The sequence below is a fragment of the Homarus americanus genome, unplaced genomic scaffold, assembly GCF_018991925.1.
Source record: "Homarus americanus isolate GMGI-L3 unplaced genomic scaffold, GMGI_Hamer_2.0 scaffold54679, whole genome shotgun sequence".
Classification (NCBI taxonomy): domain Eukaryota; kingdom Metazoa; phylum Arthropoda; class Malacostraca; order Decapoda; family Nephropidae; genus Homarus; species Homarus americanus.
Window position 1 is genome coordinate 1,815,171 of NW_024722701.1, and position 26,939 is coordinate 1,842,109.

General features: G+C 39.2%; 2 protein-coding genes across 5 annotated transcripts in view; both read left to right on the forward strand.

Annotated features, from left to right (window-relative positions):
• The first annotated feature begins 73 nt into the window (after positions 1–73).
• Positions 74–9,905, forward strand: LOC121863056 (acyl-coenzyme A diphosphatase FITM2-like). Its single transcript, XM_042361528.1, has 5 exons — positions 74–245; positions 1,398–1,486; positions 2,041–2,252; positions 2,519–2,671; positions 3,265–9,905. The coding sequence occupies exons 1-5, from the start codon at positions 241–243 to the stop codon at positions 3,766–3,768; spliced, it is 963 nt and encodes a 320-aa protein (XP_042217462.1). The 5' UTR covers positions 74–240; the 3' UTR covers positions 3,769–9,905.
• Positions 9,906–10,289: 384 nt separating this feature from the next.
• The window catches only part of LOC121863057 (coiled-coil domain-containing protein 18-like), a 78,548-nt gene continuing 61,898 nt past the window's right edge, over positions 10,290–26,939 (forward strand). Inside the window, exons 1-2 of one of the 4 annotated variants that reach the window (XM_042361529.1) lie at positions 10,290–10,540; positions 11,991–12,229. In XM_042361529.1, the coding sequence (XP_042217463.1) occupies positions 10,395–10,540; positions 11,991–12,229 (385 nt within the window). In that variant the 5' untranslated portion in view covers positions 10,290–10,394. Of the gene's footprint in view, positions 10,541–11,990; positions 12,230–20,085; positions 20,158–26,939 lie in introns of those variants that run through there. The other 3 variants (XM_042361533.1, XM_042361532.1, XM_042361531.1) reach the window with 3 other exon arrangements.

The window sequence follows — 26,939 nt, forward strand, 5'->3', positions numbered from 1 at the left end:
ATATATAGTCATACAAATAATAAAGATATGAGGCGTTCGCATACAAAAAAAATTATAATAAATCCGCACAAATCCGACTTGGTCATTGGCGTTCCTGGATTTAATCTCGGAACGACAACAACAAAACTCAGCTGATCGTCACATCTCAGTCAGTGCGTGAGAGTCGTGGTGGTGAGGGGATTACCGCTCCGCTAACTGTACGTGTCGACATCACATAGTTCCAGCATTAAACCGTCCACAATGAGGTAATGTGACTGAGGATACTTTAGAATCTTGTTGTAAGAGTGAGGTGAAGAGTGAATTTAGGTAAAGTCAGATAAACTGGATGAACCATAGTTAATTAGGGTTATTTTGTCGTTAATAATTTTTTTGGAAATACCCATTACTCATAAGTTATGTTTAATTTATGTCAGTGTGAAGTGTAAGAGGTAGTAAGCTTCAGTGATGAGTTATTTACTGTTGTGTGTTTGTGTTCAGTACAACACCGGCTGAGCAACATGGAATTGGTGTAGTTAATGAAGAAAACTAACCTGCCAGACTTATCCTATCCTAAAATACTACAGTTATTAACTGTTTTATTCTAATGACATAGGATAGAATTTCTGTCTGTGAAAAGCACCATTCTTACAGTCTAAACATGGCACTGGTGGGAAGGTCGTGTTTGCATATTTCACATGTTAAAACCGATATCTTCAAGACACATTCTCCTTGATTTTTATGTAATTTTCTCGAGATAAAGCTTTTATATTCTATAGATACATTTTGTTAGTGAACTGCTTAGGCAAAACCACTCTCATCAAATATTACCCTTTAAATCAACCCTGGTGGAGGAATATTACATATCCTCTTCAGGTTTTTGTCTGGGGGTAAAAGTAGAAGATAAATGATTTCTTACCGCCTGGAAATCCTACCCTATGACATCACATCTCTGGTTAATGTATGGTATTCTCTTGCAGTATTACCACTCTGTAACATTGTTGGGCTTTAACCACCAACATTAGTCAAATTTTCTATAGAAGATAAAACAATAATTGGCGACAGTATTGCAGGTTAACCAGTAACTTATGAAATTCTCGTGTTGAAGTTAAATGTTTTCTTACCTTGAGGAAATACCATAGTGACAAGAATTTGCAGTTTAGATAACACAGAAATATTTGTATTTTTTTTTCCAAAGCATTAATCATTCCACTACCACACGTTATTCACTATGAAGTATCCTAAACAATACCATTAATGTAAAAACAAACAGATATTGTCACTTTAGCATCTTAGTGGGATACATATACAGTATACCCGGTACCCATTAAAAAAAATCGCATAAAATAACACAATTTATTAGAATGGCAACTCATTGTATTAAAAAAAATCGTGTGTTTTATTTTTTAATCTCTTTACAGTTATTTCTCATCTGTTACATCCAGGGATTCCTTAAGAAGCAGGAAAATGAACAATGCTGAAACCACCAACGGATGTATTGAAAATGTTGGTATGTACGGAACTATGATGGAGGTATTTTAGCTTTGCGGGTCTGAGTAATTTTTGCAAAGAAATATGAAAAAGACATGTTTAAATTTTTTGTAAATATTTGATAAGTTACAGTGCCATGATTTATATTTAAGCCATCTTAGTTAAATATGTGGATTGATTGATATTTATTCTGTAAAATCATCACCCAAGTTTACAGTTGGTTTGGGATGTACAGTACAGTAGACGATATACGTATACAATGTACATAGATGATGAAGGCATGTAGGTTCTGATATATAGTTACTTTATTTTAGTAGCTTCCCTTGCTAGGCTTGGTTATTAATCAGTGAAATTATGTTGATAGATATACAGTAACAAGCACTACATTGCGCCGGGACTGTCCGAGGCCGACGGATTGCTTTCATTAAATAAACTCTATCGTGTCTGTACAGTTATTTACTATATTATCTTCAATTAATTCTCCTCATAAGCCAGAGTTAAAAGTTAGCCCAAGGTATTTCATTGATGTTAGTCGAGATTTTACTATTAATCAATTATTTATCTTTTTCACAGAGTCGCCAGAAGAAGCAGAAGAGATAATGCCAGTTGTCTCACCGTCAGTATGGGAGCTCCTGGCGTCTTGGGGCACCTACTACCTGCACATTCCTTCCGCTGTTAAGATCGGCTATTATTTCTTCACCCTCGTCGCCCTGTCCATGATTAAAGAGACGGTCGAAGTGCCGCACGTGGAGACGATTACGGGGAAATACAGCTTCTTTAACAGGGTGAGTCATAATTTGTTCTTAACTTTGACCAGGGTGAGGCTCGGAATGTTTGCATTTTTTACCTTATTTGTTTTCTAAATGGGTAAGAAAAAGATAATAAAAAAACTACTGTAATATGTTCCTTCCCATAAACCATCTACAGTACATGTTTATCATCGACAAATTTACATTGACTCGATAAAAAACTGAATGGATGTAGATATTGTGAGAAAATGTAGTAAATTTTGCACTAGTTCTCAATATTGTTTGTATTTTATTATTAACAGATATTTGTGAAGAAAGGTTGGGCTTTTACGGTCTCCACGCTCATCCTGCATCAACTGACCTCCATCACCCTGCTCATCGAATGGAAGGCCAGACTTAAGCAGTTTGTTGTCCGGGCCATTACCACTACATTCTTCTTCTACATATGGTGTGTGGTAAGTCATTATTGGGAGTCTCTTTTATTCTACCTATAATAATAATAATAATATTCTTTCAGGAAAATTATCATACAGGTTTACAATCAGATAGGCATTAATATAAATTACTATATGCAGTTATACAGTTCAGAATGAATATAGGCAATGTAGGTATATGGTGTACGTAGGCTGTGGGAGTACCTATACAGTTTCCTGTGTGCCGAGACACTTCAGGTGTACAACAGTGGTAAAGAGTAAGGCAACTTGACTAAGGACAGTTCATAAAGCTGTCAGGTACTTGTTTCAAGGAGGGTCTTGTGAGAAGTTCCCTAATCCAAAGATACCATTGAGTATAATTTATGAGTTTCACTGTATATTATATGTATACACCTCTTATATTGATGATAAATGCCTACAAACACATTATGTTCACTAATACTCTTTAAGAATGAATTATGGATAGAAAAAATATGCAGTTGGCAGTAAGACAAACTTCTCACATTCTTGGATAGTTGTGTGTGTCATATTGTATGTGTATGGAAGGTTATACCTACATACTGTATACTAATAATGTGGGTCAAAAATATCTTAATTAATTTTCACTCTTACAGGTGATCTTTAACGAGATTGAGAAGTACACAGAGTCTTGCACATATAAAAATATCAAAATTAATTTACCCAAGAAAGAGTGCAATAGACAAGAGGGACACGTGTACACTGCCCTTGACATCTCCGGTCATATATACCTCCTGACGTTCTGTGTCCTCGTCATGATGGAGGAGAGTAAGGAGATCCTCTACTTCCTGTGTCTCGGAGGGTACTTACGCGGGGTGTCTATAAACACGCCGGAGAAGATCATTTGGCCAAAACGTGGCGGAAAACTGTCAAAGAGCCTGCGTACAAGATTTACCATAGTTGCCCCTCTGGTAATTTTCAGCTTTCTGTGTATTTTCCTTCTGTCTCTGCTGTGGGATGCAATGCTCTTAGTAACAATGATTTATTACCATACCATCTTAGAAAAGACACTTGGTTCATTTCTTGCTGTGAGTATGTGGTGTTTGTTATATAAATACTTATTTCCAACTATTTTTGGTCATAGATTTTTCCATTCGTAATTTGTGTCTTTTAATTTATTTTTTATGGAGAGATGTGTTTTAAGTGATAAGTTCCTAAAAGTACTTGTAGTGCCAAATCATATCACTAAATCACATGAATAGAACTTTCCCCTTAGTGCTTATTTGGGTTAGGATTCGTGTCTTGCAAGTTCACGATATAGCTGTTAGTTTTATCCGTCTAAACTTGTGACCCAGGCATTGTTGAGCATTATATTAACCTCTTGGTACAGTACAGTATAATACAGTAGTACCAAGTGTCCCCTGAGATAAAACAGTTTCATAGTCCTGAGGGTTTGTGTTGTTTTAGATAACTTGCAAGTATGATAATCATGCATACAAACACATGTACTTGAAAATGAACACAAATACGCATACACAAGTATCAACACTTAGTAAGTGTGTAGACGTATACACACGCTGACTCAAGGATGTACAAACACTCGCTCTTAAAGGTATGCAAGAATGTATTGTTTCATTATATTTTTATAACAAAACACAACTATTTCAGTTTAAAATATTCTCTGTGATGTAGTATTTGACATATACAGTATATGCTCCAAATTAAAACTGCTCACTCATCAACTTGAGACAGGTGGAAAGCTTGCTGGTAAGAAACAGGTATACTCTGATCCCACTTATATTCACTAAGTTATATGAGACAGTCTTTATTTGCATCTCCTTTTAATACAGGTCTCTTCATTATGCTTTTACCTAACTCAAAAATTTATTATGATTTAGATATTTTCTAAAATAATGGAGGAAATAAGAGGTGAAAGCAGAGGTTGTGAGAACATGACTGAGGCAGGTGGTGTCAGCCAGCTTGAGTGTTTTTTTTTTTAAAGATTAACTGTGGGAGGGGGAGGTTCAGTTCTAAGGCAATTCATCACTATTTCAGTATAAACATAACCTAACCTAACGTAACTATGGCTTCATTGCCTCCAAAATAAAAATATTATATAAATTTAGGAAATATAAAACTGTACAGTATTCAATTGACAAGTTTAGGTGGGTAAAAAGTTCAGGATTTAAGTTAGCTTCGATGACCTTAGCGACACTGATGCAGAGTAATACTTCATTTATTTGGTTGAATAATGAAGTCACTATTTTATGTTTACTGAACACACCTGTCGTCACAAGTCATTAAATATTTAATAGGACTTTAAAAATATATACAAATTATGGTCTTCAAGTATTAATTGGTTGAAAATTGTAGTTAATTACATAGTGGTGCAGATGTTGGTAACGTGTTAGTCTGGCCTCATCAGTAAGGATGATGAGGTGCTAATTATATCTATGTGACCTATCATTTTGATCCATATCGTTAATGGGTCGTTAAGTCAGGTGGTGTGTATACCAAGTGAGGGTATTGCCTCTCTCACTATGTAATTATAGGAGGTGGAACTTCTTCTGGACTCTAGGCACTGTAATTATCGACACATTTTTGCCTGGGAGTTTTGACACTTGCTACAAATCAGTACACTTACAGGTGTAGTAAAAGTAAGTGGTAGTTGATTACGTCACAACTCCTCATCTTGGTTGTCCCGGTGGATAAGATATTTTGTTAATATAGAATAGTTTTGAATTGATTGATATCACAGCATAAGAGAACTGACAGGTATATTTGTTATATTTCCACTTCAATAGAAACCATATTGAACTTTGATGGATTACTAATGTATATATTGGTAAAATGACTCAGGGCCAATAAAGTGGTAACCCCGAGTGGTGCTTTACGGTGATTTTCATACTGGAACGAAGTGTGAGCTGGGTAAATAAAGAAAGAAAAGAAGAAGAAATTAATGCCCAGTAGCTGTAGGAAACTGTATAGTGTACTTATTGTGAGTGTGTTTACTTAGGACAAGCACAACACACAGGATGCCTAAGGTATGTGAATATAATTGGGGTAAATGAAGCCACAGGTAAGAAATTTCTCCATAGTTGGGTTAGAACTTTGGATACATTTCCTGCATTTTATAAGGCTATGTGTATACATAGATGTGTATGTATATATATTTATATTTATGACTTTTTACACACACACACACACACATATATATATCTATATGTATACTAACAGACAGAAGGGAAACAGACTATTTAAGCTTTATTTTGAATTATTTATACATTATTGTATATGAATAGCTGGGTTCAAACTTTTTCATTTGTTACTTATACACTCACACTGTACTGTAATAATGTAACTGTATTTGTTATATAAAGTTATTCATTGTTAAGAAGGATAATAACTTATTTTATTGTTACATTAATGGTTCATATTTTTTGGTTTTCATTCCAGTAGTATTAAATAGTTAACAACATCTGACTAAGTGCGGGACTTCACAAAGAATGGCCCAGGTTTACACCTTCATGGTGACTTGGCTCTTTTACATTATAGAGTCTTCAGGCTTAATGGCTGCCATATGTGGAATAATGACAGTAATTCATGCTAGTAAATCTTGACCTAAGTCTCAATGTTAAATTTGTTTTACCATTTCATTACTTCATGCTTCAGGAAAATGTACAAAAAGATGTATTACAGTTTACTTAATATTATTTTGATGTAACTAGTCCCAACCATGTCCAGAGTTGTGGCAGCGGTGGAGTGGTTGGCTGACTGTACAGTACATTATCTCGCTTAGCAGCTGGATGGTCAGGAGGTGTTTGGGCTGTCACCACACACACATTATTTTTCTCTACGATGGATTTTATAATGGTCATTGTAACAGTTGTATATATTTGATGGTAGAAGATATTTAGATTTAGTGTTGACCTGAGTTTTGTCTCTGCACAGTAAAACAGTACAGTGTCATCTTTAGGAAATTTGTCTCTTTCCTAATCTTTCATGAGACACAAGATCATTGTCCTTGACAAAAAGTACTTGTATACAAACCCACCAAACAACCACATAAAGTGTGAACCAAACATATCAATAACACTGACACTGTGTATAACCTTTTTTGGTGTATATTTATTACTGGTTCTCTGTAACTTTCAGCCTACTGTACACAGTAATAGCATTCCATCCCATTAATTGAAGTTTTGGATTACCCAAACTGTCCATGTTTAAGGGGTAGATGTCAACTCTAAATGTTATACAATAGTTTAATATATACCAAAGGTGTACATTTATGGTAGGTGCTGGTGCTTGGGCTCCCTCCCAGCATACATAAAACACCTCACTGTACTGTACTGTACATGTAAACTTTTAAAATGAAATATGAAGTTAGTGTTGATGCCTTGGAGATTATACACAAATTTAACAAACTATTAAGATATATTAAAGACTATTCTACCATGTTAGTTTTTGCTTAATAGAAATGTGCTGGGGTGAATATTAATTATGAAATACAGCACAGTATATTATTTTGTTATATTCTATATGTGAAGCAATAATCATTATCATACCAGTGTCAAAATTATCATGCATTTAGCAAGTGTAATGGAACCTTCCTCACCCACCCATAGCCCACAGGAAAAGTAAACGAGGCAGACACCAAACTCTTCCTATGGGTGAAGTACAGTACAGTATGTCTTTAAATATCACAGGTTCGCACACCTTCGGAACCGACATTATGCGTTTATCAATTGATCGGTTTTTAATTTTTATATTGTCACATTAATTTCTATATCTTTCCAAAATGCAAAGTAGGTACCATAGTCTGTGAAGTATATAGGGACGATGTGTACATAGTCACTAGTTTATGTGTGAGGATTAATATCTTGTTGAATATTTCTTCTTCTCAGGTTATAACTTATTAAAACTTATCTTTGTTATTAATTTTCTGCCATAGTTGATGATTTTCCGTATATTTTAAAGAGTAGAGGCAACATTATCTCAAGAGTTGACTTACATGTAATAAATTACTTCTTGGGAAAGGTCTTCATTACTCTTGAATCTCTCACATTTGTACATCATGACAGAAAAATTGGTAGTTAAGTTTATTTATTGTATTTGTCCTTCATGCTAAACAATGTACTTAGAGCCTTTTATTTTTTATTTATACATAATAGTTGAGTTTTTGTTGAAGACTTTTATTGGATCACCTGAAGAATCTCCACCCCAGCATATTTCATCTAAAGATTAAACACCGTCACTTAACCGAATCCAACTTAACTTTAATGTAACCTAATGCTAACCTAACTTAACTTGACCTTATCCTCCCAAATGGTGTCAGGTTGGTCAATCTTTAGGTAAGATAAGCTGGGGTGGAGATTCTTCAGGTGATCTCTTACATTTATGAGATGTAGTTTGTAGCATATCTTTGAAAAATAAAGAATAAAAAGTGCCTTAAACTTATGCATTGAAATTATAAAAAATTGTCTTAGATTTTGCACTTTAGAATATTAATGTATTTACACATTTCAGTTACTGTAGTGTAGTGTGTTATGTAAGTATTTATGATAAACAAAGTATTTGCCAAATTCAAATTAAATATAACACTCGCTTCAAAAAGGTATCATTATGGAAGTAAACGATGAATTTCAGAATGAACACTGTGACTCCTGTTGTCTCGGTAGGGTTGTCAAAATCCTTCATCCATTGTGTCATATTGTCTCACACAAAATTGTAGAGATACTTTTTGGAGCGAGAGTGCACCTATATTATATATCTATTTATCTATTAGACTATGTTAAATAATACCTGTATCATCTAGCAGCGAGGTATGAAAAACAAAACCATTGCTGACCTGTTTGGGCAGATCATAAAATTTAACAAGAGTTCAATGGGACAGTAAATTAATATATATATAAGTAAACAAGTAGAACTAATTACTGTGACTTATGAGATTAAATAACTACATATATGTATCGAGATTAACCGAGGTAAACTTAAAAATATATTTACTGTCAGAGGAATTAATGTAATTTTTTTTTTCCCAGGGATATTTTCACCTCATTAGGATTGTTTATTGTAGCTTGTTCATGGGAAGAGGTTAAAGTTGGTTAGAAATAAACACAGTTGTCCCCAAATATACACAGTTGTCCCCAAATATACACAGTTGTCCCCAAATATACACAGTTGTCCCCAAATATACACAGTTGTCCCCAAATATACACAGTTGTCCCCAAATATACACAGTTGTCCCCAAATATACACAGTTATCCCCAAATATACACAGTTATCCCCAAATATACACAGTTATCCCCAAATATACAAGGTTCACTACAATGGTGTGACAGTCATTCGTTATCCAACTCGGCCAACAACACATCAGCTTTCAATCATGGCTATTACTCAACTGCTGCCCATACTGACCAAGTCTGTCTCACCCAGCAGAAACTGACAACCATATTGAACATTTATCATGACAGCACATAACATTAGCATACACCAGTATTAATTTTAAGCCACTTATATTCATTCTTGTACAATCTCCTCTTCCTTATAAAAATTGGTAATATAATTTATCTGTATTTTGTGAGAGAATAAAGGATTTTTCTACAAAAGTTGGATAAGCAAAGTGGCATCTATCTTCAGGTACTGTAGACTACATGAGTGGAAATGTAATTATTCTCAGGTAATTATATTCCATAGTGATAATTTATGTTGTCAAAGTAATTTATTTATTAAAATCATGTTAGAAGAATCAGAAACACTTGAGCACAATTTAATGTATATTTACCTTGCAACAAATACTAATGATTCTATGTAGAAAACTTAAATGGGATTAATTAACTTACGATGTTTTACGTTAGATGAAGTACTGTACAAACCCTTTATGAACTTGTTTGTCTCAGTAGCTGCACAAAGTGGTCAAGAAATTTTTTATACTCGATGGATGTTTTAAGCAGTGATGTTACTAGTGGAGACATTCATTAGTGTAAACAATGTGATATGAATAAATAGACTCGGTATTATAACCTTTCTTTAAATCATTTCATTACTTTCATTATTTTTTAGACTCCTATTGTACTGCCCAAGTTAGGTAAGTGAAAAAGTAGTCAGGAGAGGATAGAGATTTTGAAGTCCATGAATAAGCTCTGAGTAAATCTAGAGAGGTCAGTAATTCTCTGTATTCCCAAAACAATATACCTGTACCTATATAGGCATCCCCCGATTTAACATCCTATGACGTCTCTCGGGGTCCTCTGTTGTCACCATGGAAATTTGTTGAACAAAAAATTATAAGACAAAAGTTTTGATTTTTTTTTAATCCCAAGGCTTGATGTGGGTCATTAAAAATAACCTGTGCCCTGATTGGCTAATGCCCGTAGAAACAAAACAAAAATGCCGGCATTAAATGACTCAATGAGTTTAAAGTTGTTATCATAGTATTAATGGCGGATCATAACAACAATAATACTCGGCATTTGCGCGGGAAACGTCATAAATTGTCTGTGTATATGTCTGTGTGTGTCTGTCTGCGTGTCTATGGGTGTCTTCCTGTGTATCTGTGTCTGTTTTCTTTTATCATCGCCACTAATTGTTATCAGGTTGGGCGGTGACTCACCATGATTAATGTGACTGCCATTTAACACCAGGTGATAGTTAAAGAGACCTTACACACACAATGGTTCACTGCCATCTGTTGAGCTGCTTAGTAGTTATGTCTTGTGTCAGGTGGACGATGATAGTGTAATCAAACATTTGGAGATGTAGCGTGTTATTGTGTCAGGTGTTCAAAATGGTCTCAGGGTCTTGTTTAAATAACAATAGTATGGACTCGTACAAATTACTAGACTTGTCAGGCTCAGACTCAGAGAATGAGGTGATACACTTCGCCCCCATGCCAGACAATCCTCCACCTCAGAGAAAGAAGAGGTTGAAAAGGTGTGTTTATATAACCTTATATTAACATTCATACATAGATTTTTATATATATACAATATACTGTCGTGTTTTTCTTATATTTAACATCATTTAACCATTAGAGTATATATTTTTTGGAGTTTGTTAATCGTAGTACTTTATATAGTTCCAAATATGATGAAAAGATATGATGTTCTTATTATAAATTATTGCTAAAAGTTTATGTTAGATACTGAGATTTATATATTAGTTTAGAGACATTAATTTACCCGTACAGGATTAATAAGGTGTTGGGTTAATTATATACAGAGATACTGTTACATATATGGCATTGTTTATCTGTCCAGCTGTTGTATGTCACTCATGGTTATAATTATATCACCTGTAGATTAACTCCCACCTTATTTTACCTGATAATCGAATACCCTAATGATGCCTGAGAGGTTAAGATAGGTTAGGAAAATAATTAATGGAACAGTGAAATTTACAAATCCTTTAATTATGTTCGATGTTCTTACCATATAGAAATTGTAGGAAATTTGTGATTTATGTGAGAAACATAAGAGGATGTACTGTACTGTAATAAATTAAGTGATTCAGTCTCGTTTGCTGATGATTTTGGTCAGTTTGCGTATTGTTGTTTTTTCATGAATTCAAAGTCGTTTTTGCTCTGGTCTGAGATGATGTTTTGTATTAAGTTTCATCAATTAGTGTTGAATATTTATTTTCTTATGACTTCCTTTATCCTCAGTCTTATCAGCTCTCAAGGTACAGTAGTCTTCCTAAACACTTTGTGATAGTCGCAGGTAATATTCAAGAACAAGGGTACGGCTTAGTCAGTTACCGTAAGAAATATCTATAAAGGAAAACTAATTACTTACCCTAATAAAGTAAATTGGGTGTTAGAAGAGCACTTTTTTGTAATCTGATTTTGTTCCTAGATTTTCTCGTAAATAAAGACACTGTCACCTGCCCACACAATGAGGACACGATCTTTGTTTATATGAGCAAGAAGAGTCCGGACGCTTCACAGGCACTAAAAATAAAGCTTCAATTTCATACTCACTGAGAAACAACAGTAGCAGCAGAAACTTTAGAAAATTGTGCTTTTTGGTGCAGTTTCTGTGTAGCGAACATGTGATCCACCTCATATATTTCACTTACAACGCTTATTATTGACTAGTAATCTTTATGTTCATCAAAAAGTTTATGAGAAATGTTTTGTAGCTTTTTATTATGTTTTGGGAATATTTTTTTTTAACGATGGAATGTGTCTCAGCTTTTATAATGGGAGTCAGTGGGAAAATATGATCCGCTTTAGGACAAAAATTACGAGAGGTTTTCAAGAACGGAACCTTTTCATAAATCTGGGATTGCATGTACTGTACCTTATGATACTTGCAAAAATCATATCCATAATTTCTTATTTTATTGTAGTTTAACGAATCCCTTGTTTTTATCTCTGAAACAGACGGGAACGCGACCTCCTCCGCGTGTCCCCGAACCACATAGACGAGGAGGCGGGACGATGGTGTGGTTGTGTAAGTGTGGGCATGGGTAGTAATGGGTGTCAGTCATGGGTGTCTAGTCCCGGCGAGGCTGTACGATCTGCACTGTTATTATTAGCACTAGCTGGCCTCTCCTTGCTCACCTGGCTGGCACTTCATCTTCAGGCTCGTCTGGATGCGACGCAACACTTCATTGCTACAGGTGATTGATTAGAGTTTTTACAGGCTGAATGATTAGAATGTATATCACAGGTGAAGGATTCTCAGTAAAAATATTGTCTTGTGTGGGGGTAAATTAAAACGGATAATATTATTTAGTTGCCTTCACTAATCATACCGCCTTCACTACAGGGATGTCACTTTTAATATCGTATTTCGCCAATGGTAAGTGATTTTATTCAATAGAGAGGTAATCTTATACACAAGTGGTTAACAAGAGTTGGTTTATATGCATCACGTATCGTACAGTGTGTATATGAAGATACTTAGTGAGTTACATAGGACTTTGTTTCTCTCCCCAGGTATGAATTTGTCACTTGGTAATGCTCTCTGTATGTTTACCTTGGGTAGGGTAAGTACAATAAAATACTTAAAGGTTCATATGATGTGTTATTCCTTGTAAGTGAAGATGTAACAATGTTCTTAAGTGGTTGACCTAAATTAACACATAACCCCGGGAACCCAATGAGCCTTTATGCGACCCTTTATTATGAGTTAGGGAATAAAATTACCTTAGATGAATAGCCATTGTATGAACCTTTGAGAATCTAAACCATGGACGACTATCTTCGATGCAATAGAGGACCAAACACAGCCACTGAAGGTGAGAATTGCATTTTGTATTTTGTACATTTTATTGAATCTGTAGTGTGTTGTGGTTTATTGTTATGTGTATCTTTGCATGTCTCTTTCAACATGTCGCCTCAGTCACCTGTTTTGTGTGAACATTTGAGCAGAATGTTCCTCATGTAGGAATACCTTCTCGGATTACGTTTTTGTCTGTTTTGTCGCAGTGAGTTCGGTGTTGGTGGCACACGAGTGTTGCTTACCAAAGTTAGTTGTGGTGTGGATGACGGCTTGACACTTTTACCAGTTGTTGATATTATTGTGAACTGATGTTACCTGTAAGAAAGAAATACAGGTGTTCCTTTAGTTACAAACATTTTACTTACGAACTTCACAGATATGAACAAATCTGTCAATATGTCCAGTTGACTATATTTACATTAGAACACTGATAAAGGCTGGTAAGATATACTGTAGAATAATGCTGTATTTATTATTGAAGTATAACTGTATATATAATTTTTTTTTCATTTTGTACAATATGTTCAATATCTACAAGAGTAAAGATGGATTTATGAACGAATAGGTTTATACGAACAAGCCTTAGAAACGTAACTCACTCGTAAGTTGAGGAGCATATGTGTAATGAATATTGATACCAGTCTTACAGGGTAATACAGTACAGTACAGTTATTCTCTTTTGTATACAGTATTACTGTACCAAACTTAAAAGTAATTATGAATTAGCTGTAAATATAATTTTAACATCCGCATGTAATAGATGGAGTACTGTCACCCCATCTGGTCCCCGAGATATGCTAGGGACTGTCAGTTGGTTGAAAATGTTCAAAGGAGGGCCACCAAACTGGTGCCTGCACTTCGGCACCTCAGCTACCCTGAGAGATTGGAGCGCCTGAACTTGCCTAGCTTATACTACAGATGGGCAAGGGGGGACCTAGTTGAGGTTTATAAGCATCTCAGGGGCACTACTCAGTTGAGTGTCCTTACTTGGAGCTGGCGGACGCTCGCCCCACAAGGGTCACAGCTCAAGATTGAAAGCGAAAGTCGGAAAACCGTGAGGGCAAACTTTTTTCGGAGTGAGGGTTGTAAACTCTTGGAACAATCTACCAGAAGTGTTGTGACGGCACCGAGTGTGAGCTCTTAAGACGGTATAGGCGGGAGCGGGTATATTCAGGAGAGTGATACCCAGTATTTGCCAACAGTGCGTGACAGAGATAAGAAGCGGAGCCGATCTTTTGGTGAAGAATATAAATGAAAAGAGACGTGACCGATCGCCCAAGCGGCTAACAAGCCGATCAGTGGCGAAGAGGATAAAAGTAAAGTAAAGTAAATGTAATAAATTGGTCTCTTGTAAATGTAAACTAATCTGACCTATTCATTTTACAGATACAGTATTGCATTTTTTGTCATTATTAATTTTATAATGAATTTATTCTGTATTCCACTTAAGGTCAGTACTGTATTACTTTAAATGAGGTATAAAAGTATATTTATGGTTGGTAATACATCTTAGGTTGATGTGGAGGGAGGCCACACACCTCCCCACCACTGACCACACTGTACAGTTAGAAGGCTGCATTGTTACCTTGGAAGTTGGAGAGAAAATTCATATAAGTTTTTATCTGTGAAAGTGAATTTATTTATGCCTTTGTTGACTATCCTTGGTGAAATTGTTTTACTGTTTATTATTGTTGTATATACCTACACTGTCTAGGTACACTCTATACCTGTGTTGTCTAGGTACACTCTATACCTGTGTTGTCTAGGTACACTCTATACCTGTGTTGTCTAGGTACACTCTATACCTGTGTTGTCTAGGTACACTCTATACCTGTGTTGTCTAGGTACACTCTATACCTGTGTTGTCTAGGTACACTCTATACCTGTGTTGTCTAGGTACACTCTATACCTGTGTTGTCTAGGTACACTCTATACCTGTGTTGTCTAGGTACACTCTATACCTGTGTTGTCTAGGTACACTCTATACCTGTGTTGTTTATATACATGCTGAACTGTATATTGTACCTGATAGGAAACTTGTGCAAGGAATTTACTGAATAAATTATTATTCAATTATTATTATTATTATTATTATTATTTGTGTTGTTATTATTATTATTATTATTAGTAGTAGTAGTAGTAGTATTATTACAGGCATCCCCCGCATTACGGAAGGGTTGCGTCCCTGGAAAATTGACCGTATCGCGGAATTCCGTAACGTGAAACCCATTTTCCCATTGACTTTCATTATAAAACTGGAGATGCGTTTCTAAAGAATTTTTTCGTCCCATAAAAAGTATTTCAAGCACTTTTATGAATGAAAATAAACATTTATAAACACATACAATACAGTACATTAAGTAATTTATGATATACCGTACATGTAATATGAAGAGAAATACAGTTGGAATAAATAAAAATATTGTACAGTACTCTGTACTGTACTCACCTTTGCGGCTTCTTTTTGCACTACTGGGGTCACTTCCACTTGATGGCTTCTTTCCAGTCATCTTGAATAATGGTAATGCACTGTACTGTACTTACTGTATGTTTGTAAAAGTTAAATCCAACTGCTGGGGCGAGAAACACGCGTGCACACTGGATGTAAACAATGGAGTGACTCCTCGTGGCGACTCCACACTTGGCGGTAGCAAACACCAAGAAATCCACACCAAACAAATTATAATTTAAATTTTTTTTAAATTTTTTACCGTATAGTGATTTTATTTTTAAAAATTGTTAAAATTTACCCCAATTTCCGTAAGGGCGGATTTACGGGCCGTAACGCGAAATTATTGGTCATAATTTACAAATTCCGTAAGAGCGAAATTCCGCAACCCGGGGTTCCGTAACGCGAGGGATGCCTGTATTATTATTATTATTATTATTATTATTATTATTATTATTATTATTATTATTATTATTATTATTATTATTATTATTATTATTATTATTATTATAGCTGCCATATCCAGGAAGACACACAGAAAATCGAGGTTCTTGGAACTACTGTGTACATTCTTTCACTCTCTCCATTAGTGAGATTACCACCACCACTACCACAACCACCACATTACCATCATCCAAGCCCATACCACTACCACCTATCACCATCACCTACCAACAACCACTACCATCTAACCACCCACACCACAACCACCTAAATCCACACCACCTACCACTAAGGGCCACCCAAACCCACACCACTCACTACCACCACCGTTAACCCACACCACTTCCCCAATTTAGTTCTGTTGACTCAGCTGAACAAATTACATAGCCAGCTCGGGTAACGAATCCATGTCTCATAGAGCTAGAGATCTATTCGGAAAAAATGACTTTGTAAATATACTGCGAGAACATTCATTACTGAACATACCTGGACGTCTGCATTACCTGTCACTGATAATGTATGTTTTTAATTTGTGCTGTGGTAAGGACACCCAATATGAGTTAAAAGATATGGGTAGGGAGAGTGTGTGTTTTTTGTGTATGAGTGTATGTTTTGTGTGTGTGTGTGTGTGGAGAGAGAGAGAGAGAGGATTTCGTTTTATCAGGCTCAATATTTGTTATTATCATTGGTGTTGTTGTTGTGTTGTAAGGATATAGTGTACAATATGTTACAATATGTGTGTCAGAGGTGCTCAGTGATGGTGGGTCATGGCGCTCGTTCGGGGTAGTTAGAGCAGCATCACCATTTATACTTTGTTTATGGTTCTGCACTCCCTACCTACACACAGCTTTTATGTGGAATGGTTGAATTGTCTCTGGTATTTTTTTTTCATATTTTTTTTTTTGCTTTTATGTATTTTGAATTTTTTTTTTACTTTAATATATCTCAGTTTTGTTGTTTTTCACTTTTATTTCTCTGTTTTGTTGTTTTTACTTTAATATTTCTGTTTTTGTCCTTTTTCTACTCTCATATCTAAGTTTGACCTTTTTTACTTAAATATCTCTCACTGTTTGTCCTTTTTTTACTCTAATATCTCTCAGCTTTTGTCCTTTTTTACGTTCATATCTCCCATTTTTTTTTACCTTTAACTTTATTCACTTTTCATTCTTTTAATGGTGACGTACTGTACTGTAGGCTTCAACACAATTACCTCTCACTTATGGGGCGTAGGGGTGTCTGGAGGTAGGCTAGGGAGGTTGGGGGTAGAGAATGGGAGTAGGGGGGTTGTGGGAGGGAAAGGGGATAGGGGAAACTTGAGGACCTTGGGGTTGTGGAGGCTAGGGGTGAAAAGGCTAGGTAGGTAGGGGTGGTTAGAGGGTATAGATAGGCTAGGGGGATAAGGGTGGTTAGAGAGTAGGGGGAGGTTAGGAGGGTGGGGGGAGGCTATGGGGGTGGGGGGAGGCTAAGGGGGTGGGGGTAAGGATAGGTTCAACCACTTTGTCCTCTCATTTAGTAAGTGTAGGAGCCAAAGGGTGGGGGGAGGGGTCATGGGCCAAGATAATAAGGGGGAGATTGCTTCTCCTTCTGCCCCTCCCCCCCTCCTCCCCCCCTATTCTTCCCATTGCCCATTTTTTCCCATTATCTGAGTGGCTGTGCTGGGCCTCTTGATTTGTTGAGCCATTATCGAAGAGTGGGGACTGTGTGTGTGTGTGTGTGTGTGTGTACATTAGCGTTTGTGTTGTATGTGTACGTTTTACTATGTGTATGTGTTTTATTTGTATATGAAAGTATAGTTGTGTACGTTTTTTAATGTTTGTGTGTATTATTTGTGTGTGTATGTTTGACTAGGTATACACGCCCGCAGGTAAAATAATATTCTGGTATAAATTTACACTGAACTGTTATCACAGCTATTCCGAGAACTACAGTTAAGTTACAGTGAACACCTTTATCCTCTATGAAGAACATGTAACGAATTATTACAGTCTGGGAACGATTACTGTACCCAAAGTGGCTCTGTATTTCTGTAACAGGCGATATTCTCCCAACTAGACAAGGTTACAGGCAAGGGGGAATATTTTGTATTTAAAGTTGCAATATTACAGATGTGCTCTCGACTTTGACCTCCTTTAATACAGTATTACAGTTCAGGGGGTATTACTCTAGTACAGATTACAGTATTTCAGTTATATTCTCAACTCTGAACCCTTACTACAGTATTACAATGTAAGGAAAGGGATACTGTACTACAAATTACAGTCTTACAGATGTACTTTCAACTTTGAACCCATAATACAGTAATACAGTATGTGTGGGAGTTACTGTATCCTCAACTACAGTGTTACCTGTACCAGAAAAGTCGCCCTCTCTCCTCTTCCTCCTCTTACAGATATTACAGTGCGGGGAGAGAGTGCTGTACCCTGCTGTATTTTATGGTGTTGGTACAGTCATAAATACATGCGGAGGAGTATTTTTCTGAGCTGAGAGGTAGTTTACAGCGGTGAGTGTTTGTTTGTAGAGAGAGAAACGAATTTAAAGCGCATCTTTACACATGCATATCTTATCAAAAGTGCATACGTGTGTACGTGTGTGTGTGTGTGTGTGTGTGTGTGTGTGTGTGTGTGTGTGTGTGTGTGTGTGTGTGTGTGTGTGTGTGTGTGTGTGTGTGTGTGTGTGTGTGTGTGTGTGTGTGTGTGTGTGTGTGTGTGTGTGTGTGTGTGTGTGTGTGTGTGTGTGTGTGTGTGTGTGTGTGTGTGTGTGTGTGTGTGTGTGTGTGTGTGTGTGTGTGTGTGTGTGTGTGTGTGTGTGTGTGTGTGTGTGTGTGTGTGTGTGTGTGTGTGTGTGTGTGTGTGTGTGTGTGTGTGTGTGTGTGTGTGTGTGTGTGTGTGTGTGTGTGTGTGTGTGTGTGTGTGTGTGTGTGTGTGTGTGTGTGTGTGTGTGTGTGTGTGTGTGTGTGTGTGTGTGTGTGTGTGTGTGTGTGTGTGTGTGTGTGTGTGTGTGTGTGTGTGTGTGTGTGTGTGTGTGTGTGTGTGTGTGTGTGTGTGTGTGTGTGTGTGTGTGTGTGTGTGTGTGTGTGTGTGTGTGTGTGTGTGTGTGTGTGTGTGTGTGTGTGTGTGTGTGTGTGTGTGTGTGTGTGTGTGTGTGTGTGTGTGTGTGTGTGTGTGTGTGTGTGTGTGTGTGTGTGTGTGTGTGTGTGTGTGTGTGTGTGTGTGTGTGTGTGTGTGTGTGTGTGTGTGTGTGTGTGTGTGTGTGTGTGTGTGTGTGTGTGTGTGTGTGTGTGTGTGTGTGTGTGTGTGTGTCCCCAGCCCTTGCCTGTATACATAAACATACATATTGTTTATGGTTGTTAGGAAGAACAGTTTTAAAACAGGGAGGCGCCGTGATAACCCTGCTGGGAGGTCACTGGGTCAGACGTTCACTACCGCTCTCCCAAAACTTTGTACACGTTGGGATTAGGTTAGGCTAGGTTAAGGTTAGGTTGGGTTTACTCTACTCTACTCTACTCTACCTTGCTCTACTTTACTCTACCCTACCTTGCTCTACTTTACTCTACCCTACCTTACTCTACTTTACTCTACTCTCCTCTACTCTTCTCTTCATTTAAGGTGAAAATTCAACGTAAGAATCTTCAAGACTGTGATTGGTCTGGTTCGTGTTGTGAGCCGGATAATTCTTGTGATTATGGTCTCATTTACGGTTAATTCTGTTATCCGGTGTTACCTGCGCCAAGACGTGTACTGATTAACATTTTTTTACCTTGACTGCCTATGACGTCAGTGTTCGTAGCCAATCACTAGACGCCTTTTTATTTTTGCCCTCTGTTACTGTGTTACATATATATGACGTCTACTGTCTCAGCCAATCAGGAGACTTTTTTGTATTTTTATTTAATTGTTTATGGCGTCAGCTCTCAGCCAATCAGGAGAAGATTTAGGTAATCTTTTCTCTGTTGTATTAAGGATTATCTTGTGCTATATTGTTATGTATGTCTGACATAAAGTGTCTTAACTAATCAGGAAATGTCTTATATATATTGTTCAGTGTGAGTGCTTTATTTGACGTCTGTTTATCAGTTATTCTTTGTTACTTATGTGTGACATCAGCTGTCCTAGCCAATCAGGATACGCCTCCTCCTGCGTGTCTTGTGTCGGCGTTTGTTTATGGGGGTAGATTATCTCACCATCGCTGGAGAAAGTTACCGACTGATAAACCTCCCAAGAAACACAAAAGTTTTAACTTCAGAAACACCAGAAATTTGTTGTGCCAAAGGAAAACGGAATCGGCCCATAGAAAACGGGGACGTCGTGGTGTTTTATCGGCTGGAAAGTCAGACGCGCGGGGCGGCAGAGCTCAGTTAGCGTGTAGCGAGTGAGAGGAGTGCTACACATCTCGCTCTCCGCGGGTTACAGTGTGTGTGTGCGTGTGTTATGGTGAGACGATGGTGTAGTGCCTATAGTGTAGTGTACGGGCCTATGTGTAGTGTAGAGCGTCCACTGCTGGTGTGGGTGTGGTGGGCGGGGCGGGGAGTGTTGGGTGGGTGGGTGGTGGTGGTGCCACAAACGGACTGCTGATGGTGCAGTGTTGTGGCGCCCGCCCGGCTCCACCCTCCCTCCCCACCCACCTCCAACTTGCTTCCCCACCCACCTCTCTACCTCCACCCTGCTTCCCCACCCACCTCACTACCTCCACCCTACTTCCCCACCCATTTCCCTACCTCCATTCTGCCTCCCCACCCACCCGTCAGATTCTACCCTCCCTCTTCACCCACCTCCACCCTGCCACCCCACCCACCTCCACCCAGCCTCCCCACTTACCTCCACCCAGCCTCCCCAACCACCCACCTTCATCCACCCTCCACCACTCTCCCTCCCCGTCCACCCTTTCTCCACCCACCCACCTCCACCCTCCTCCACCCACCCTTCATCCACACTTCTTCGTCCACAACAACCTCCCTTCCCCACCACCCCTCCACCCACCCCTCCACCCTCTCTTCTTTTCATTTTTCCTTTGAAAAATTTCTTGAAGTTTTCTCCTATGTCCCGTCCTCCCTAGCAACCCCTCCTTCCTCCTAGCAACCTTCCCTTCCTCTTAGCAACCTTCCTTCCCCTAGCACCCTCCCCTTCCCCCTAGCACCCTCCTTCCCCCAGCACCTCCCTTCCCCCTAGCACCCTCCCCTTCCCCCTAACACCCTCCCCTTCCTTCCTTTTCCTCCTCTTCCCTAACTTCCCTTCCTTCTCACTAGCATCCTCCCCTCCTTACCCCCACCATTTTCCCTCACCACCTTCTGGCTTACCCACCCTCCTTGTCCCCCCTTACACTTTCTTTCCCTCTTACCCCCAAGCTTTCCTGCACTGCCCTGCCCACTTACTGTTAATGACTTAAGCCAGCCTTTTCTTCTCCATTAAGTGCTGTACTGGTCTGCTGATCCAGGCCTTGTCTCGTGCTCATGCTAATGTTATCATTGATTAATGTTCCTGTTGCAGAGTATTTACGTAGTGTATTGTAAACATGGAACTAAGATACGACACACACACACACACACACACACACACACACACACACACACACACACACACACACACACACACATACACACACACACACACACACACACACACACACACACACACACACACACACACACACTAGTACTAACATAGACTCTTGTGCCTTGTGTGGCCTCTGTGTGTGTTGATCCGATGTTCTATTTGAGTTTGGAAGTTTAGAGGCGATAATGGTATGTATATATGTATGTATTATGTGATGTTTTTAATGTATTTTCGAACAGCTGATTCTTGTTTATATAGTGAGTCTTATGGTCAGCTGATCTGTGTTTACATTAATCAGCTGATATTTGTTTACATCAATCAGCTGTTCTGTGTTTATATTAATCAGCTGATGTGTCGTCACTGTCAGGCGGAGCAACATCAACTGTACATTATTACCTGAATAGTGAACCCTCCATTTAACGAACTATATAGAGATGAAAGTCCGTTATATCGAGGTGTCCGGTAGATGTGAACCCTCCATTTAACGAACTATATAGAGATGAAAGTCCGTTATATCGAGGTGTCCGGTAGATGTGAACCCTCCATTTAACGAACTATATAGAGATGAAAGTCCGTTATATCGAGGTGTCCGGTAGATGTGAACCCTCCATTTAACGGACTATATACAGATGAAAGTCCGTTATATCGAGGGTTCATTACATGTGAAACTTCAATTTAACAAACTATAGAGATGAAAGTCCGTTATATCAAGGAGTCCGTTAGGTGTGAACCCCCCAGCCCCTAATGGGTTATAATAGAGAGAGAGAGATGTTCGTTATATGGAGGTTTAACTCTAGTATTTATTTACATATTTACCTTAACAAAACACCTACCTTCAGCCTCGTTTACATGGTCTTTGTAAATGTCACTCCAGGTGGTGTAAATCATACGTAAATATCAGGTCGTATGGGAATTTTTCTGAATAAGTGGTTGGTCGGAGGTAATGCTGGGTATTAGGAGGATTTTCACAGCATTTCTAACAACATTTACTCGAATTTTGTCTCGACGTTTATAAGAGTTTGGTTTTCACAGCATTTACAAGACCTAGCATTTACAGCATTTACCAGAGTTTGGTTTTGCAGCATTTACAAGACCTAGCATTTACAGCATTTACCAGAGTTTGGTTTTCACAGCATTTACAAGACCTAGCATTTACAGCATTTACAAGAGTTTGGTTTTCACAGCATTTACAATACCTAGCATTTACAGCATTTTACTGGGATTTCGTGTACAGCATTTACATAATTAAAGGATAATGGAATAATATTTAATTTGAATATAATGAATTAAATGCAATGAGAATTAAATATTATACAACAAAATGAAGGAAAGAACAAAAGTATATACCCAGTGGAAGAATTTTTTTTATTATAATTGAGGAAAAAAAGATTAAGGAAGGAATATGTTGCTTAAAAAATAATTAATAAATGAAGGGGATTAACTGTGTGTGTGTGTGTGTGTGTGTGTGTGTGTGTGTGTGTGTGTGTGTGTGTGTGTGTGTGTGTGTGTGTGTGTGTGTGTGTGTGTGTGTGAAATAATAATAATAATAATAATAATAATAATAATAATAATAATAATAATTAACGGTTTATTGAAAGAGCATGGCAGCTGGAAAGCTGAAAATATACAGTTACATAATTTGGGAATGGGTCTCTTGATTTACAAATAATATACAAGTAACATAAGTGATACAAATATGATATATAATAACTTGGTGGGGAGAAGCTCAAACTACAGGGCATATCAACATAGTGACAGTGCAAAAAGTAAGATTGACTGGGAGTGAATACACTGGTTGATTACAAGTTATTGATAATTTTTACAATGGTTGGGACTGGGCTGTTCTTATAGAGATGAGTTCGTGCTCGTATGGGCTGGATGCGGTTGTGGTGTCGAATGGTGTCGAACAGCAATTCTCGGGCGAGGGATCTCGGGTGGTAGTAGGAGCCGGTGTCGAGGATGGTGCAGAAGCTTCCCACCAAATTTGCAGATGAGGTCGTAGTGATGGTCAGTGAGAGCCGAGAGAGTCAGTGTGTTGAGCGCTTCTTGATACGTGGAGTAGGAAGGGGAGAGAATAATCTTGCATGCCCTCTTTTGCACTTTTTCTAGGTGTTTACGTTGTGTGACATTTAGGAAGGAAGACCAGGTGGGGGAGGTATAAGTGAGCTTGGGAAGTATGAATGTTGAGTAAACACTGGGGAGCTCGGGTGCAGGAACTCCGAGGGAGGAGGTGGACACGGAAACTGGAGGATTTGACAACTTCACTGACGTGGTTTCCAATTTAGTTTGTTGTCTATGGTGACGCCGAGGAGCTTAGTGGAATCTACAACCTGGTGTGTGATGGGACCTAAAGTAATGGAAGGGGGGTGGGACAACGTCGGAGGAGAGGTGTGTGTGTGTGTGTGTGTGTGTGTGTAATGAAAATCCAGGTGTTGGGTGTACGATTACAGTCTGTAGTGTTAATTTAATTGTAAAGTAGTTTTCATCAGTTTGTTGTTAGCTAATCCTTTGTCACCTCTGTAGTTTTCTCCTCCTCCTCCTCACACATTATCACTTCTGTCACCTCTTTATATTACATACCTCCTGTGCTCTAAGAGGTCCCAGTTCTAAGAGGCCCCAGTTCGAGGCCCCAGTTCCCACAGGGTCTCAGTCTCTAAGAGTGTCCCAGCCCCAAGAGGTCCTGGCTCCCCAGAGTGCCCCAGTTCTAAGAGGCCCCAGTCTCCAAGAGGTCCCAGTTCTAAGAGGGCCCCAGTTCTAGGCCCCAGCTCCCAAGAGGTCCCCAGTTCTAAGAGGTCCCAGTCTCTAAGAGGCCCCAGTTCTAAGAGAGGCCCCAGTTCTAAGAGGCCCTTGTGCCCTAATAGGCCCCAGTTCTAAGAGTGCCCCAGTTCTGGCTAGGGCCCCAGTTCTAAAGGCCCCAGCTCCTGCAGGGCCCCAGCCCTAAGAGGCCCCAGTTCTAAGAGGCCCCAGTTCTAATAGGCCCCAGTTCTGAGGAAAATTCCAGTTCTAAGAGTGTCCTGCCCTAATAGGCCCCAGTTCAAGAGTGGCCCCAGTTAACAGGCCCCAGTTCTTATAGGCCCCAGTTCTAATAGGCCCCAGTTCTAAGAGGCCCCAGTCTCTAATAGCTCCAGTTTTTAATAGGCCCTCCAGTTCTAAGAGTGCCCCGGTTCTAATAGGCCCTAGTTGTATCATACCTTAGTAGAGAGAGAGAGAGAGAGAGAGAGAGAGAGGAGAGAGAGAGAGAGAGAGAGAGAGAGAGAGACACACCTTGAGAAAGTTCCTCACACGCACCTCACGACTGACGGTGACGACATGTTGGTGTTCTCTCTCAACTTCCTTCCTTCCACACCACCGTTCTATCACCTCTCCTCTTCCCCTTCTTTCTCCTTATCTCTCGTCTGCCTTCCCTTCCCTCCTGACACTCTCACTCACACTCTTTCATCTCCTCACCCCTCTTTTCCTCTCTTTATCCTCCTTTTTCTCTACTCCCCGCATTTGGTAGTGGTAGTAACAATCTCCCGTGCTTACTTGTGGCTTAGCAAGGTCTTGTGTGTGTGTGTGTGTGTGTGTGTGTGTGTGTGTGTGTCGGGACGCTTTGTTGCTGACCTTTCTAGTGATTATCTGTATGTAGACCACAACAAAACCTCAATGGGAATCGGTAATCGGTGTGTTATCGGTATAGTGTGTTATCGGTATAGTGATGGATTTTACTCCTCCCAGTGCTATCAATCAGGGAGTTGATGGTTAGGTTAGGTTATGTTAGGTTAGGCTCGGTAAGGATTCATGTGTATAATTTCCAGGTTCATGGAGGATTCAGTGACCTTCCATCTCCCGTCCTCCCAGGCAGACCACCTCCCTCCCAGGCCAGGACCACCTCTCCCTCCCCAGGCTGTGGACCACCCCTCCCTCCCCCAGGCTAGGACCACCACCTCCCCCTCCCAGGCTAGACCCTCCCTCCCCAGGCTAGACCACCTCTCCTCTCAGGCTGGGGGACCACCTCTCCTCCTCAGGCGAGATCACCTCCCCTCCCCAGGCTATCTCACCTCCTCCCTCAGACCACCTCTCCCCAGACCAGGCCTCACCTCACCTCCCAGGCTGGTTCACCTCTCCCTCCCCAGACCAGACCACCTCTCCTGGCAGCCTGTCTCAAGGGGGGTGAGGGGGAGGGAGGAGGTGTTCTGAGGCTTTATTCATGGTAAATGGTGTAGAAGGGTTCCTAAGTGAGGGTTCAGATCAATACTCTCACAGGAAGCCTCCCCAAGTACCTTAAGTATCTTAGGTGTGGATGTGGGTGGATGAGTGTGGATGTGGGTGGATGAGGGTTGATTATATGTGTGGATGAGGGTGTATTGTGCATGAGAGTGGATTGTGTGGATGGATGAGGATGGATTACGTGTGTGGGTGAGGGTGGATTGTGTGGATGAGGATGGATTATATGTGTGAAGGTGAATTATGTATGTAGGTGAGGGTGGACTAATAGCACATTGGTGTGGATGGATTACGTGTGGACAAGTAAGTTTTAACTGTGGATACGTCTGGATGAAAGTGGATTGACACACACACACACACACACACACACACACACACACACACAGACCGAAAGAGAGATAGAAAATTTTTATTGAGAATCATGAGGTTAATGGGCCCCAAATCCTATTGGTCTCAAGTCGTAGTAGGCCCCAACCCTATAAGAGCTATCCAGTGTGTGTGTGTGTGTGTGTGTGTGTGTGTGTGTGTCTGTGTGTGTGTGTGTGTGTGTGTGTGTGTGTGTGTGTGTGTGTGTGTGTGTGTGTGTGTGTGTGTGTGTGTGTGTGTGTGTGTGTGTGTTACCTGCTTACTAAATAGACAAACTAAAGCCTAATAATTCACCAGGTCCCGATGAGATATTTGCCAGAGTATTAAAGGAATGTAAGGAAGAGCTTAGTATGCCCTTAGCAAAGTTGTTTAACATGTCCTTATAAACAGGTGTAGTACCAGAATCCTGGAGGATAGCGAATGTAAGACCGATTTTCAAGAAAGGAGATAGATCACTATCCTCCAACTACCGTCCAATTAGTCTAACATCAATTGTAGGCAAATTACGGGAAGCAATCATTTCAAACTCTATTCGAAATCACCTGGAGAAGCACAAGTTGATCACTGATTCCCAACATGGCTTCACAAGCGGACGTTCATGTCTATCTAATCTATTACAAAAAGGATATAGAATCCTTGGAAAGAATTCAGAGGAGAATGACAAGACTAATCCCGGGCATTAGGAACCTTGAGTACAGAGACAAGTTAAAGCATCTTAATTTGCACTCCCTTGAGAGACGTAGAGTGAGGGGCGACCTGATAGAGGTGTACAAGTGGAAGTCAGGGCTAAACAAAGGGGACATTACAAAGGTACTCAAACTATCCAACCAGGAGCGAACTCGTAACAATGGTTTTAAATTAGACAAATTTAGATTTAAGCGCGAAATAGGTAAACATTGGTTTGGAAATAGAGTAGTGGATGAGTGGAACAAGTTACCAAATATCATCATTAACTCGAATACTCTGGGTAGCTTCAAACACAGGTTGGGTGGATATATGAGCGATAGGGGTTGGGTGTAAATGGGACTGTCTCCTCCATTCTTATGTTCTTAAGTGGTGGTAGTAGATGGTGATGATGGTAGTAGTAGTAG